At 41.8% G+C, this 17,016-nt stretch overlaps 1 protein-coding gene across 1 annotated transcript in view; it reads right to left on the reverse strand.

Annotated features, from left to right (window-relative positions):
* slco2b1 (solute carrier organic anion transporter family, member 2B1) overlaps positions 1–17,016 on the reverse strand; it is a 36,539-nt gene that overhangs the window by 12,633 nt on the left and 6,890 nt on the right. The window contains exons 5-7 of the mRNA XM_061740432.1: positions 15,830–16,045; positions 13,087–13,185; positions 2,731–2,861 (exon numbers count right to left, since the gene is read on the reverse strand). Of these exons, the coding sequence (XP_061596416.1) occupies positions 2,731–2,861; positions 13,087–13,185; positions 15,830–16,045 (446 nt within the window). The remainder of the gene's footprint in view (positions 1–2,730; positions 2,862–13,086; positions 13,186–15,829; positions 16,046–17,016) is intronic.

Below are 17,016 nucleotides of genomic sequence, written 5' to 3' on the forward strand. Positions count from 1 at the left end.
CACAAGAACGATTAAGACTAAACACTAGAGGATTATCGTAGCAGGTCACTGCAGCGGTGTGTGACAGCCGAGCCAAAACTCTCAAAGAGAACACAAGTCTGCACCAACTGGACTCAGAAGGAAGGCTAGAACGGCTAATACTTATATTTCCATCTCGGTAGCGACACTTAAAAAAAGAGGATGTTTGGACAGATTTGATTGGGAAAGATGCTGATGGGTGCAGATTTGTGTTGTTTGGTTTCATCACCCCAGAGGACGTTCTTGCAGAAATGCTGGGGCTTGTCAGCGAACCTCGTAGGATATTCCAGCCTGGCTTTCTCATGTTGTTCTTCCACTATGCCCACTGTTGTTGAGGTGTACAGGAAGGTTGAGGAGCCTCTGCTTCTCAATAATAAAGCTGTGTGGAGATGTACACCATGTTCAGCTTCGTCCTAACAATCAGCGTTTTCCCCCTTTAAATGAGGCTGAATAAAGATATTAAAATTAAAAATGAGTTTGAACAAGGGATGAAGTTCTTGAAGCTGAAACTCTAGTGGTCGGTAGAGGAGCTGCAGGTTTTTTCACTTTTTGGTTGTTTGAGTAGAAACCAGGCGCAGCTCATCCAGCTCAGTCAGGCAAGATCTGCTGGAATGGAGGTTTTTGTTGGGAAAATGACAAGCTGACAGAGTTGTGAGGTGCTTTGATTCGGCTGACGAGGTCTGTTGACTCAGATTACTCTCACTGCTGTTTCTGAGCTGGATTCGTTTCAGGAGGTTGCACAAGTTTGATCTGACTGCTGAGCACTTTGAGTCTCAGTTTGACGTTCAGGCTGAACAATCTGGTGTTTCAACAGAGCATTGCGAACCTTACTGAATAACTTCGTCATCTGATTATTATGGGAAAGAGATGAACAACAGAAAGGACAACAGAAAGGATCACAAAAACCTCAGTAATCAAACTATAAACAAAAAAAAACCAGGGTAGTTCAGGCTATACCAGCGTTTAAGATATTTTGATACGTTGGGATAGACTGGCAGAATCATCAAGAACTGGAGGGTATTAAAATTATAAGTGAACAGTGAATACACATACTGTATTAAATGAAACTCATTCAAGGCTGTCGTGGATCATTGTAGAGGTGACTGGGAGATTGGACTCTTGAATTTAGGATATTGTAGGAGACCGGTTCAATTATGATTATAATTACTGATATTGCTTATTGGTTGTTTGTGTTGTATTTATTTTTTTGTTATTTTGTCTTTTTCCTTTCTTTTCTTTTCTTCTCTTTCTTTTTTTTCTTTTCTTTTAATTTTATTTAATTTGTATAGGTTATATATGATATGATATTGTGAGGAAGGGACAGGACTAAATAAGCGTTCTGCTTCCTCCTGTTCCCTCTCCAACACATTGTTTTGCTGTGTGTTTTATTTTTGAATGAGACTGTTAAATTGTTTTGCTTTTTTTTTATATTTGATGCTTTTAATTTGATTGGGTTTGGTTGTGTTCGAGACAAAGCCAATAAAAAAAAACAAAAAAACTCTGTTGAGCAATCGTTTGGTAACATGACTCCTTTACCTCCTCAATCAAGTACGGAGTTCCACTTTCCCTTTTTCTTGTTTAAAAGACGGAGCCAAAATAAACTGAACAAGCTGCAACCTGCCCAGACTCTGCATCTGTGTATCACCTTGGTTGATACATAAATATTGAAATGTTATTTTATATCAGGTGTTGTTCTGAGGTTGTTTATGACTCATTTTAACAACTAGTAACACCACATGGTTTTAGAAGTGAAAGAGAGCATACCTTCAAGTCAAGTACAGATTATTTTTCTCTTTAAAAGGTCTCATATCGTGCAATTCATATTGATCAAGTGGCACAGCAGATCAACTCAAAAACTATCTGGGTCTTTTAGATTGTGCAACCCAATCCCGCGGTGACAGTGATGACTTAATGGCAGCCTTCAAATGTTTGTATGTCAGTTTGCCGATGTATCAACTGTATTAGGAAATGATGCCCCCACATCAGTGTTTCATGCAGCGTGTTCACAGGATAGGTGAAGTCGGTGTTTTGCCGATATTCTTACCACCATGGAACTTTTCAGCTCCTTCATCTATCTTGGCTCCACCATCGCCAACAACAGCGACCCGAAGTCGGAGATAGACATGGCCTTGCAGTCAGGCTAATGCAAACACAGTGGAAGTGATCACAGCGCCATTGCTCCATCTCCCGTACGATGAGGTTCAACAAAGCAACAGTTCTCTTGGTCTTCCTCTCCGGTTCAGAAACTTGGCCTCTCTGCCAGACCCTGGCTACGAAAATCGATAGCTTCGACAGCAGGGTTCTCAAACTAACGTCTGAGCTCGAAAAAAGATGGTGTCTAGCATGCGGTTACATATGTTTACATCGCATCACGTGGTGACAGCGGGTCCAGAAATGATCCGCCGTGACTTCTGGCATCCGTGCCGCTCCACACCGGAGCAGCTGCGGACAGACATTTGCAGCAGGACTTCCCATTTAAAATTATGATGACTATCAACCAGTAACATCATCTGTTTGACAAAACGTTTAGTTTCAGCTCTCTACCGACACAAAACGGACCGGTGCCAACTTTTTTGGAGTGTGTAGCACGTTTTAAACACAAGTATGTATTTGCACCTGTTACCTCCAAGAATACTGAAAAGCAATTGAGAGTATTTGGGATATAATTCCTTTCAGGTAAAAGGAAGAGGAAGTTGTGACAATTTGACTCACCTCTTTGGGCATTACTCTGGGGAAGAACAGGTACGGCAGCGCAGTGAGGAAGAGGAGGCAGGCCGCCACCAGGAAGCCTAGCCACCAGGCTCCCACCCAGCGCAGGTCTTTGGAGTCCAGCTTGATCTCCTCTGGAAACATAAGAAAGCACAAGTCAAGAAAAGTTTCAGGACAATCTTCTCAGCTGGCTTGTCAGCTCTAACGTGTCCCGGGTCTGCATCACGACCTAATCCCAGCTAGACAGGCCCAAAACAACTCCCAGGGAGCAGTCCAGGTGGCATCCTCACCACATGCCTGGACCACCCCAGCTCACTCCTCAGCCCTGCTCAATCCCCTGCTTGAGATTCCACCTCCACATGGTGAAGGGTTTGTGTGCCCAAATGATTCCTGGAGCTATGTTGTTGGGGGGAACTGCCCCAGGAGGGTCTCCAACGGGAAACTGGTCCTGGGGGACAGGCCAGACTGGGTGGGTTTTGACACTGGCATTATGTAAGTCGAATTAAATAAATTCTGGACATGAGTGCGGTCCCCTTGGGTCAGTATGAAGGCAAGGCAAGGCAAGGCAAGGCAAGGCAAGGCAAGGCAAGGCAAGGCAAGGCAAGTTTATTTCTATAGCACAATTCCACACAAGGTAATTCAAAGTGCTTTACATCAACATCAAAAGCGGCAAGACACAATTAAACAGTAAATAACAAATAAAATGAAATAAAATGATAAGAAAAGAGGTAAAATAATAAAAAGCACAGTTGTTAAAAAGTAAGGCAGTAGAGTACAGCAGGTAAGTATTTAATTTAAGAGTACGCTTGAGTAAACAGTAATGTTTTTAGGCCTGATTTAAAGGATCTACAGTTGCAGCAGACCTCAGGTCTACAGGAAGTTTGTTCCACCGGTGAGGAGCAGAATAACTGAACTGCCTCACCTTGCTTGGTTCTGGTTCTTGGGACACACAACAAACCAGATCCAGATGAACCTCAGGGGTCTGGGAGCTTCATAGGAACTAACAGATCAAGCATGTATTTTGGTCCAAGACCATTCAGGTCTTTGTAGACCAGCAGTAAGATTTTGAACTCTATACTTTGACTCACTGGAAGCAGTGTAGCGATTTCATGACTTGTGTAATATGGTCCAGTTTCCTGGTAAGGACTCTGGCGGCAGCGTTCATCATGTTTCATGAACATCAATAACTATTTGAAGAGGTGGTCTTGGTATAGCTGTCACCATTCTTCAAGTCCATTTGTGGTGTGAAACCTAGATTTGACCCAAATATGGGGGGCACCTTGCATGTTTGAGCTCCGTAGACAGCTCAGTGGTGCATTGAGGGTTGTAAGTGAGCCCTTAAATAAACATGGCAAAAGAAAGTAACACGAGCCAGATAGATGGCTCACAGGTGCAGCTGCACTTCCTGTTACCCTTTTCAACTTTTTTTTACTTGAGGCCTGTTGTCATGGAAACACTAATGGCGCTTTTACACTAGTACCTACTCAGTCCGACTTGACTTGCCTCGCCCCGGTTTTGCGCTTCTCCAATAGGGGTCAAGGCGGGTGGAGGCGGGTCGAGTAGATCATTTTTCTGTATCTATTCTGCCGAGGCTCTAAGCGGCTGAGTCGGGCTGTGATGTCATCACACCACACGCCACCGATTGGTCAGGGGGTTGGAGTCAGAAGTCTGAGTCAGGAGGCGGAAGTCAGCGAATGAGTGACTTGCGGCTTCTTGTTCATTTTATTCAACAGGCAATGGCAGCGCAAAAGTCTGTTTCATGATCCAACTCTGAGGTGCAGATGTTCATAAACCTGGTGGCTGAGGAGAGAATTAAAAAGGGATCTAGACGGGCGATAAGGAACGACCAGATCTACCAGGAGCTCTGTCACTTCATACTTGCTCGCGGCTCCCAGCTGACTTTTCAGCAGCGCAGAGACAATCAAACAAAAAAAAGCTTTGCCGCTTGAAGCTTTTTACACTCTAATTTTTTAACTTGGTATTGAACAAAAGTCACAGACCCAGCAGCACATCTATCATCTCCTCCAGGTTCTACATCTTTAGTGTTGTTGTCTTCTTCCTTTAGATCACACAATCAAATACGTCGCAGCAGCTTCGCTCCAACCTTCCTACTTCTCATCTGGGTATTGATAATAAACGAGGGCAAGACGAGTCGAGTTGAGACGAAGCGTGGCGAGTCGAGTCGGGCTGCCATAAGTTCTTGTCAAGACTCAAGACTTATTGGTGAAAATGACCTAAGCTCAAATCCAGACTCACATGAAGAATAATAAGCAAGGAATCATGAATCCCAGACTCAGATGTAGGTTACCCTAACCCAGGGGTCTGCAACCCAAAATGTTGAAAGAGCCATATTGGACCAAAAACACAAAAAACGAATATGTCTGGAGCCGTAAAAAATTAAAGGTCTTGTAGCAGCCTTAGAATGAAGAAAAATGGTGAAAGGAGAAATGTTGAAAAAAAAGTCAAAATGTGGAGAAAAAAGTCAAAATTTAGAGAAAAAAAGTCAAAATGTTGAGATTAATGTTGAAGTACAATCTCGAGAAAAAAGTTCAAATGTTGAGAAAAAAGTGGAAATGTCGAGAAAAAAGTCGAAATGTTGAGAAAAAAGTCGAAATGTCGAGATTAAAAAGGAAAGGAAAAAGGAAGAAAAAAAAGTGGAAAAAAGGAAAGAAAGAAGAAAAAAGAAAAAGAAACAAGAAAAGAAAGAAAAAAAGGAAAAAAAGAGAAAAAAGAGAAAAAAAAGAAAAAAAGAGAAAATAAAGACAAAGAAAGAGAAAAAAAGGAAGAAAAAAAGAAGAAAAAAGGGAAAAAAAGGAAAAAAAGAACAAAAAAGCAAAAAAAACAAGAAAAGAAAGAAAAGAAGGAAAAAAAAAGAGAAAAAAAAGAGAAAGAAAGAGAAAAAAAGGAAGCAAAAAAGAAGAAAAAGGGGAAAAAAAGGAAAAAAAGGTGAAAAATTATTGAAAAAGCTCCAGGAGCCACTAGGGCGGCGCTAAAGAGCCGCATGTGGCTCTAGAGCTGCGGGTTGCCGACCCCTGCCCTAACCTCACCAGGTCCCAGGAGGGGCTTGTTGGGGAGTTCCTGGTGGGCAAACTTTTACCCATGGGACCTGGCGGGGAGCCCTCCTACCAGCTCAGGACTTACAGGACGCACCACGTGGGTCAGGTCTATTGTGTCACAAACAGCAGTTGAGGGCGTGGACCTCATCCTGCAGAGCCTACGCTTCCAAAACTGGCAATTAAACAATCTATGGAAAATATTTTTTTTTATTCTACCCGGCATACTAACTTTTAGGAATTGGGGTCAGAAATTGTTTTCTCTCAACTCTCACCACTGTAACAAACACCCTTTCAGAATCTTCATGGGAAGTTAATGGGATGATGCATCCTGTGATGTGAACTTGTCAAAACCTGAAAACACATCTGACAACGTTCCTCTGGATGGAATCATCCCTTACCAGTGTTTTGTGTCACGTGACACAGATTTTATAATGTCTTATTCATGTTATCACTATTGAAGCTTGTTCTTTATTACCTCCTTCAGACTGCGGCTCAGCATAAACAGGCTCTAAGCATTTTGACCGTTGTAGATCTGGCTCAGAGCCAGAGGACTGGTTCCAAAGCTTCGAAAGCCCTTTGATCTGTGTTTCATTAATGACGGTATCTTGATGATAGATAAGAAGATCAGTGCAGCTTCTTTCTGGAGAAGCAAGATCCCCAAATTCACACCTTGTCTTGTCCTCAAAAACCCAGAAAAAAACAAAAACGGCCAGGTGTTACTAATCATCATCATTGATGATCTGAAAATCAGCAGGTGTGCAAACCCTAGAAAAGCAGATGTTTTGGCAGTCTGCTGCTCTAGAGCATTCAGATATGTGTCATCACAATACGGAGAGGGAAAGACATCGACAATGGTCTTAGAAACGCCATTAAGAAGAGAAACTTAATATTTTAAAACTATTGCCAAATAAGTTGCAGAGAAAAATGATCCACAAGTAGAAAACATTCAAGATAGTTGTGAGGAGTAGACTTCTCAGCAGATATTCTCCAAGATCAGACTATGCAATGTTCAGGGGGAAAAACAAAAAACAAAAGCCCAGAAGCTCTGATAGTATCAGGGTCTCACTGAACATGTTCAATGTTAAAGTCAACAATAGCACAATTAGTAGAAGACAGAGTAAGTCTGGTGTGTTTGTTTGGAAGAGTTTACAAAATTATGGAAGTACAACTGAGGTTCACAAAACTGCATATGAGCAAATTTGACTTCTGGAACAATGTCCTATGAACAGATGAGACCAAAGTGGAGCTGTTTGGTCTTAATGTCCAGAACCACGTTTGATGATGCGATCAGACTCTAATTGAAACAGGAAACCAACAACAGCGGATCAAGTTCCTGGAGCTCAGTGGAAAGAGCTCCAGAGCTCCACAATACTGGAGCTCTGGAAGGCACTGGGGGGGTGTGGGTTATACAAGTTCACTGCATGATAACATGTTTGAGCAACCTCTAGTTGGTGTACTGATGCTGTTCCTGATATGGCAGGTTTCTTTGGACATTTGTCAAATACTTTAATTTCCTCCAAGCAGACTCTTATGGTTCCTGTGATTTCAAGAGCTGTTAGGGTGGATATCAAACATCTGTAACCGTGCATCTGTAAGACACCTACATGATGGATTATGAAAGAACAGTGGGAGGTCATGCATAAAATCAATATGTGGACTATGATCCGCTGTGGTGACCCGTCTGCTCAAAGGGGCTGAGCCATCATCAAACGTGGTTCTGGACATTTAGATGAAACAATGGTTGATGGTTCCAGGTCTCCAGAGACGATGGAGTTTATTTTATTCAACTTCATAAATTTAAACTAAATAGAGTTAAATGTTTGCTTGAATTAAACTGCCAATTTAACATCCAGTAAATCTAAGATAAATCTAAGATAAATCAAAGCAACAATGCCTTTAGCTCTGCTAACGTTACCTAAACTTATTAATCACAATTGTTAAGTAGAAACACAGACTTTTTCTCTTAGAAGTTAGCTAGCAAGAGCTTATTTCACTGTGGCAGGGTGGAGGAGCAGCCACTCAGTTCCAACCTCTCCACCCTGCCTGCCTTCATAAGAAGCGGCTGCACAGCAGCAAGAGGTCTCTGCTGAAGGTGCTGGTGCACGTGTGTCTGCAGTGAACGAGAATAAAAACGTTTCCTGCACAAAATCCTTTGTCCTCTGTCCTGTCGGTCGGCCCCAGTGGCAACGAGTTTGCTACAGTCACGTAATATTAATCTCCATTAGCGTTGTATGTTTACTTTAGATTATGGAGCTACCGAGCCCTGGATGAAAAGTTATCACTTTAAATCTAGTGTATTGTCTAATATATATGGAATTAAACAGTTACAGATTAAACAAATTAAAATTCTCCACCCTGTGGTGCATGAATTTTTGGTTTTTCGTTAACTCAGAGAGCTCACTTGTGTTTCATCCCAACACCGTGACATCATCAGCTCAGATGTAGGCAACGAACACAGCCCCGAAAACATTAAAAGCTAACTGGATCTTTCAAACACGGCTCCAACACTGCGCTACTTCCAACCAACTCATTTTAAACTTCTATTTTTCTATTCATGCTGGTAAAATATAATTTCCCTTTGAAGAATAATAAAGTATTATTATATTCAAATTAATTTTGCCTTGAGCCACAATTTTTCTGTACAGATTTCAACTCTTGCCAGACTGGATGTTAATGCAAATCCCACCAGTAGTCTCACTTACAGCAATAATCCAGTATGAGTGTAATAAAATATTGTCTCATAAAACCAACAAAGATGATCTTGTGAGTGACGAGATGATCCATAAAACCCCGGCCAATTTCCCACAATATCCCAATGCCCCCATGGAGATTACTATCACCCTGGTTTCAGACAGCTTCAAGACTCATTTTAGTTATTTATTCTTTAAATGTTTACATTTTAACTTGGACTGCAACAATAAAATGTCCTTTGATGATAAATGAGCTATTGTTTAACTCAATGACATATTTAATTATCTTATCAAGACACAGGACTGACACAGAAGTATTTGTTCTCATGTCATGAATTGCAGGGGTACACTTTCTTTTTACATTAAAATATGAAAAACGTAAAAGCAGGAGAAGACAAACATGAATCTCAGCCAGTAAAATCACCTGTCATTCATTGAGGATAACCTACTGAAGAGAATCAGGGCCAAAATAATATTTTAGAGGAGGAAGATTTGTTTTCTTCTGTTTTCATTGAGCATCCCAGCATTACGCAGGGATGCTTGTTGGTGCCTGATTTGAGGACTGGGGTGGGGATGGCTCAATTTGTGGTGAAGATTCTCCACATGCAAAAGGAGAAATATTTTATTTGAATGTTAAATCGAGTATTATTCAGCAAAAGGTTGCCACAGGAGGCACCTTCATTTTTTTATTTGTGATAATGAATAAATCACATGTTTTCATGGAGAAAAAAGTGTTTCTTATTGTGCGCCTGTTCTGCAGTTGTCATACCCCGGTGTTGTGCCGTATTCAGCACCCCTGCCATGAAAAGCACCCCCTCGTCTGACAAAAATTATATTCTCATTCAGTGTCACGTTCTGTTTAGCGTCCAGTTTTGTGTTAATGATTCATGTTTAAATGCGCTCATGGATTCCACAATAGTCATACTTTCCCACAATCACATAACAAAAATCGGGTAAATGGTTATTGATGTCATTAATTAATAACCTGCTTACTGTGTTGTCTTCCATAATATTTGTAAATATATATAATATAAACTCCTAAGTATGTGTTTGTGTGAGTGTGTATATATAAATATATTGAAGTGTCAGTGTGTTGTTTTTTTTCTTGGTCTACTTATCATTGAATATACGAGGGGGTGCTTTTCACAGCAGGGGTGCTGAATACGGCACAGCAATTTGCCTCTTCCACTAATATCTCTAACTCCAACTCGTCAAATTTCATTTTGCGCTCGCAAACCATAAGACGCGCAACACCTCATTTAAATACTGAGGTTTGCACCTGTTATCAATTGCGCAAGCATTCTTAGTTGATCACCCGCAAAACACACAACAACAGCACGCGCAAACTTTTTCAGTGCACACGCAATTTAGTACTCTTTATTTAGGATCTTAGTAAATCGGGCCCCTAGTCTGTAAACTTCCTTGTTCCTGTGTTTACCAGCAGTTGTGATGTATTTAAGTCTTTTCCCTCATCCTCACTCCACGCTTCACATCGAAACATTTCACTCGGAAATCACGCAAATTTATTAAGGTTGTGTTTACCCACAATGCCCCACGTTGTAGTACACTTCCTGCTTTTGCATTTGAAGCAAGCTGAGACCTACACTTACGCAGGGCAGAGTCCACCTCGTTGACCTGAATCAGAGTTTGATTGTTCATTCACACCTCCCCAAATAAACCAAACTTTAAAAACATACAAACTCTGGAGGACCAAACAGGGCTGGTGTGAATGCACCCTGAGTGGAACATGAACTCCTCTGAAGATCAAGTTCTAGTGACCAATGTGAAGTGCATCTGTCTGACAAACAGAGATTGGCTGAAACTGAGTCATGTGACAAGAAAAATGATCCCAAGCAGTGAATCTACGTCATAGACTGTATAAGAACGGACGAAGCATTAGGTCACGTGCCCTGATGCTTTCTGAAGTCTTCTTTTACGGGGCCACAGCCATGTTACTCAGCAAGCCAATGGAGACACACCCACCGCATGTCAATCAAAGTTGGCTTAGCTCCCAGCTGCCTTAGCTGAAACCCGCTGAAATATCTGCAGGGCTGGCGTAAGACTTTTACAGCGGGATAAACCGTTTAAGGTGTCGACTTGGCAGTGAAATCAAAAATGACTGTGTTTAGCCGACGCTGGGTTAATACAAACAGATGGTTGCTTTGCATGACGATTACGGATGAGGAAGTGATAATGGCTAACTCTTGGCTCTTGACTTGACTGTCAATCAATATTAGAAATAAATGTATTGCTTTTTATAAATTCTAATGACCTGGTACAAAAACATTCACCCCCCTCAGAATCGTCATGGATGTGAAATCAAACGATTGAGACCAGACGGGTTCTGGAACTAGACTGTAAATACGTTTATTTCTGCTCTAAAGTTTTAAGATTTTAACATGAAGGTTGATGGAGATTTACTCCCTGATGGAGCCTTTAGTGGCCGGTTGAGGAACTGCAATGAAACTCAGTTCCACATGAGAGTCAATATGGAAGTGAGATGGTGATGATGGTGTAAGATGGTGCATCGGGTTTTGGAATGTGCTGGTCAAATTCTTAAGATCCTGAAGCAGCATTTTAAATTCAATTTTAGTTATATAGTGTCTATTACAACACAGATTGTCTCTAGGCGCTTTCCAGAGACCCAGAACATGAATCCCGAGCAATTATTACATAAACAATGGCAGGAAAAAACTCCCCTAGTGGGAGAAAAACCTTAGGCCAAACAGTGGCAAGAAAAACTCCCCCTTTAGGAAGAAAGAAACCTGGACTATGACCTGGATCATAAGGGGGGACCCTCCTGCCGGAGGCCAGCTGGGCAGAGCAGGAAAAGAGAAAATAGACAGAGAGAATTAAGAACGGAGATAGGAGAGACAAAGACATAATGGTAAGTTGGTGGACTACAGAGATGACTATATAAAGAAGAATAGACTAACACTCCTCCATAATCATGAGAGACAGTGATAAAGTCAGACAGGAAACCACTACTTCACCTTCCTGCTGTAAGATTTAAATTACAAGTTTATTTAAAGTTAAAGTGTTTAGGGGTCAAACACCAGTTAAACTATTTGACACCCTTCAGCGAGGTGAGCTCTGGATGTACGAGTTGTTCTTCAGTTGAATGAACACTATAAATGCATGGAGGCAGTTACGAAATACACAAAACAAACACTTCACTATTCATTTCACTCTCTCTCTCTCTCACACACACACACACACACACACACACACACACACACACACACACACACACACACACACACACACACACACACACACACACACACACACACACACACACACACACACACACACGTTCAGTGTGGGCTAACCGGTCCATGCCTGAGCAAGTTTCCAAAGAAACCAGAGACCTGTTAATCCTGCAGACGCCCAACGGTTGCAGCACTTTCACTGGAGGTGAATAAAGTCTAGCACAGAAACCTCAGACCTCCCTGAGCTCAAAATTATTTGACATCTTTTTAGCTGCAGGACAAACACAAGGTCAGCAGGGCATAAAGACACTCGTCCTCTGGAAATGTTGCCTAAAGCCGGCAGGTCAAAGGTCACTGCTGCTTTATCTGTTTGGTACAAGGTTTATGTGCAGCAGCTTTCGCTTTTCTAAGACCATTGCTGATGTATTTTTCCTTCTTGGCATTGGATTTTATTGTCATATTCAGGTAACAATAAATATCGTTATCAGTAAAGTTCTTTGGCTGCTAGCCTCACGCAAGGGAGATACACCTGGCGGCACAATCAGGTCCTCAAAAGCCTGGCATCAGCCCTGGAGAGCATGCGGAGTGTGACCAACGCCTTGCCACCAAGAGAAACCAATCCCCCGAAGACAACAAGGTTTGTCCGAGAGGGACAGAAAACACCCAAACATCCTTCCACCAAGCCAGAAGCAGGACACCTACACATGGCCCGCGACTGGAAGATGCTGGCAGACATCGGCAAAAAACTAATCTTCCCACCTGAGATTGCCGCCACCAACCTCAGACCAGACCTGGTGCTCTGGTCCCCTTCACTGAAGAATGTGTACATCATAGAGCTCACAGTCCCGTGGGAGAACTCTGTTGAGGAGGCCTATGAGCGTAAGATGCTGCGCTACTCAGAGCTAGCAGCAGATGCGAGGCAGCGTGGCTGGAACACCAAAGTCTATCCAGTTGAAGTGGGATGCAGAGGATTTGTGGCATCGTCTACCATCAGACTGTTGAAGGAACTCGGAAGCCACGGCCAGGCTCTGCGGAGGACCATCAGAGCAGTCTCAGAGGCGGCTGAAAGAAGCAGCCAGTGGATTTGGCTCAAATTTGGCTGAATTTGGCTGAAATTCTACCCTGGCCAAGACTCACCTCCCACACAACTCGGAGAACCCTGACCTGTTGACTACATACCACTCCCAACAACATGGCATATCTTTAATGAGTGCTCACCACCTATTGGCACAAGGGACAATTTAACATCTCGTCCTGTGTTTTTTGATGCTGATTCTAAATCCTTTAGAAACGTAGGTACTTTGTATCGACCATAAGATTTTGTATGTTTAGTTTCATGTTGTATGTTGATCTGAGGTTGTGCTTGCCTAAAACAGTCTAGCTGTAAATCCAGCTGCTCACCTTTAGACAACTTGTCGAAGTCGACATAGTAGCGCAGCATGAAAGACCCGGTCACGAAGCCGAAGGCCGGTCCGATGGAGGTCACGGCGAGGAGGATTCCTGGAAGACACAACAATGAAAAACGTTGAAACAATTGAGGTACCAGAGGTACGATTTGGCACAACTAGCAGTTCAGATTTAATGATTGGCTTATATATATATATATATATATATATATATATATATATATATATATATATATATATATATATATATATATATATATATATATATATATATATATATATATATATATATATATATACATATATATATTCTATTTTGAATTGAATTGCATCTGTTGTGTTTCATCTCATTTGTTTTATTCTTTGTAACTAATGTCTGTCTTTAGTTCTACTTTTTAACTCCTACGTTTTAATGCATTTAAAAAAATCTTTTTATGTAAAGCAATTTGAATAGTCTTGTCCATGAAATGTACTATATAAATACACTTGGCTTGCCTTTCACAGGGTGTTTATTTCTTCCCACAGTTGCCAAGTCCTGCTTATCAGAAACTGTTGTGTTTTATCGCTATAATTTATTCATTGAAGTTATTGAAATAAAACTGCATCAATGTGAAGCCAACCACAGAGCTGTGCTTGTGTTAGGACAAACTATGAGCTGGTTTCATGATTTCTGGTTTCCAGACTGGTTCAAACGGTTAATAGGGCTTGGTTGCCAAGTTGCATTCTGGGACGCGGTGGCCATGTTGGCAGACTCGTGAGTGTAAACAAACAGCAGTGTAGTAGCAGTGTGGTAGCACCAAGTGACCAGACAGAACGCAAAAAAAAATGTTAAAATGCCGGAAGGATCTGGAATTTACTGGGATACCTTAAACAAGAAAGCCAGGGACCAGTATATGGAGAAAATAATGATTATTAACGGTTTGGATCCATATGAAATCCCTACTAAAGAGTGGACCTCCGATGAGGACTTACTGTCGCAGTTCTGCACAACCGTCTTCGGCTACCTTGTTTGCGGCGTGAGCGCCTACACTTCGGAGCAGTTACGTTGTTATAAGTCGTTGGAGTCTCATGTGCAGTTCACAAATGGATGGGTGCAGGAGCTTCAGATCATAAAGCCGGCAAACAGTGGGAACAAGTTAAACCATTAGCGATCTTTTCCCCACGTCTGTTATGACACAGCAACGGGTTACCATGGTTTACAGAATAACGGAAAGTAACGATTACAAGTAAGACACAACAAAGAGGGAGCACGTCTGTACACAGTGCGCAGTGGTCCAAAGAGCAGCTAAGGTAGCTTCCAACATGGCAGCTCCGCCAAGTGATGACGTCAAGACGACCTATATATGTCAGTTATATAATCTGAGTAATGTCGCCATGGCGAACACGCACATGTCGCCTGGAGGTAATGGGTCTGTTATCAGAGACGGTTGGTTCCTCCTGTTATCAGTCGACTTTATAGCCTTGTTCTAACCATCTGACCGCGATAAGATTTACTTTTTCATGGCCCTCAGTCACAGCTCTGATGTGAGCAGGAGGGATAGACTTTATTTCTTCAGCAGCATTGCAAACTGTGGTCTCCAACATCTAGTATGTCTTCAGCTTCTGAACAATTATGGTGAACTTGACTTCTGAGTTGTGAATAAAGATCTAACAAAGCTTAATAAAACGTGTTTCAAAGACTGTATAACTTTTTGTGCTGTTAATTGTGCTAACAGACCACCTCTTGGATAGCGTGTCTTGCAGGAGCATTCGCTCTGCTGGTTTACAGTAAGGTTCTGCTCAACACGAGGAGCAAGACCACCCCCTTCAGAAGCCTCACAGATGGTTTGTCCGATTCTTCTCTAGTCTGTGGAGCGGTACCAGACCCACCGCTGATGTAAAGGTTTCACAAAGTAAACAGTATTTCTGGCTAACGTTGGTTGGTGTTGAACTTGTGTTTCGGGAAGGAAGCTTTCCTCTTTCCGTCTGCAAACCTTACTGTCAGTGTTATATTCAACATCTACCAGCTGATAAATACCAGCCTCTAGCTTGTAATTATAGGGAAGGGCAGTGTTTCCCACGAAGCTGTAAAACCAGCGGGTTGTAGCTGAAAGCATTCCTGTTTCTAACGCAATACTGTTTTGAAAGAAAAAGAAAACAAAAAAGCTCATACAGCTGGGAATGAGATACGACTTGTTTCTGACAGCTGTTTTCCTGTTAACGTGTCTGTGGGCCAATCCTCTCACTAACCAACCGATCATACTAGGACACTCACTGCGAAAGACATTTTTTGTCTCTCAGGTCGCTCAGGTATTTTAAACTTGATGAATGCATTGGCTCAGATCCAGCTGCTTTTAAACATCAGCCATGAAAGCTCTTTTTAAAAAGAATGACCTGGGCCCTTCAGTCCAACTGTCAGTCCACCTCTAAATGTCCCTTTTTATTTAATGTCTTGCAGAGAGTTATTTCAAGCCAGCTACAAACACCTTTAGATGAGTTACTTTTCATTTTTGATTCAGGAAGTTGTGCACTTTACTACTACTGTAATTTAGACTTTAGACTCGACTTCTGTTTTTGATAAGGTTACCCAGAATAAACTTGTGAATATAAGATGATATTGATTTCTTGGTTCCTCTGATCAGCTTGATACTGTGATCGATACTTCCGTTATAAAATGTAGAGTGTAGAATTTATTTTACATCATATGAACCTCGTAAATCACACGCTGAGGTAATAAAACATGGTTTCCTGTCTCTTACCGAGGTACAGCGGCGAGTTCTTCTTGCTAGCGTAGTCGTCGATGTATGAGATGCCGAAGGGCTGGATGGGAACTGCTCCGATGCCCAGCAGCAGCTGACCCAGAAGCAGCAGAGGGTAGACCACCTGCTGGGCGCGGCTCTCCTGTTCTTGGCAGGTCTGGTTGGAGGACAAGGTGGTCCTCGACTGGCAGAGGCCTGAGCTGTTGTGGCTGGAGGCTGTTGGCAAACAGGCAGGAAGTTGAGTTTACGACCGGTCCTGCATCAGAAAACATGAGATGTGAGATTCTGTTTCTGTCAGATTTTCACGCTCACTGACAACAAAGGTCACAAAGGTGCTTCACGCAGAAAGGAAATGACTTCAATGCGTTTCAGTTAAATAAAGTCCAATTCAGTCCACATTTATCACACATGCTGTTATTAAACATTTAAAACTCAAACAAATGAGGACAGGAGAAGCAGTGCAAGAGTGCAAGATTGATTTTATACAACAATTTCGTCACTGGATGTTCTCCATCGCTGTCTTTTCTAAACTGAGAGACCTTCTTGCTGTTGTCCCTGCCCCTTTGGTGAAAACAACAAGGGGTGGGATTAGGGTTGCAAAGGGGTGGAAAATTTCCGGTAAATTTCCGGAAACTTTCCATGGGAAGTTAAGCTGGGGAATTTTGGAAATATTCCAAATTGGAAACTTTCCATGGGAATTATGGGAATTTATGGGAATTTATGGGAATTAACTGGAAATTGGGGGTAATTTAAACAAACTGTATCCTATCCAAACATAAATGTAAATATTTATTTTGTCATAAGCAGATATCCATGCAAGATAATACAAAAACATGACATTTCAACAGATTTATTTGAGTAGAACTTTAGTTTTTATTCTTGTATGAACAATTATTTAAATGAACAAAAACATGAATGTTGAGTAAATACTAACTCACCCCACTCCCCCACCCAATCAAAAAGTAATGCAAGTTAAACATTAATACCATTATAGATCAAATATATTTACCCCATAATATTATCAAAACTTACTTGACTTTATATAGTCCGTGTGCTCAAATGTGTGGCTTCAATAGTCTTGTGCTTTGAGCTCAAATGTGTGGCCTCCAGGCTTCAAGAAATCACCTGTGCATGTGATGGAGGAATGCACAGTGCCTGTAGGGGGTGTGGCCTCAATAGCCCTGCAG

The sequence above is a fragment of the Cololabis saira genome, chromosome 14 (genome assembly GCF_033807715.1).
Source record: "Cololabis saira isolate AMF1-May2022 chromosome 14, fColSai1.1, whole genome shotgun sequence".
Lineage (NCBI taxonomy): Eukaryota > Metazoa > Chordata > Actinopteri > Beloniformes > Belonidae > Cololabis > Cololabis saira.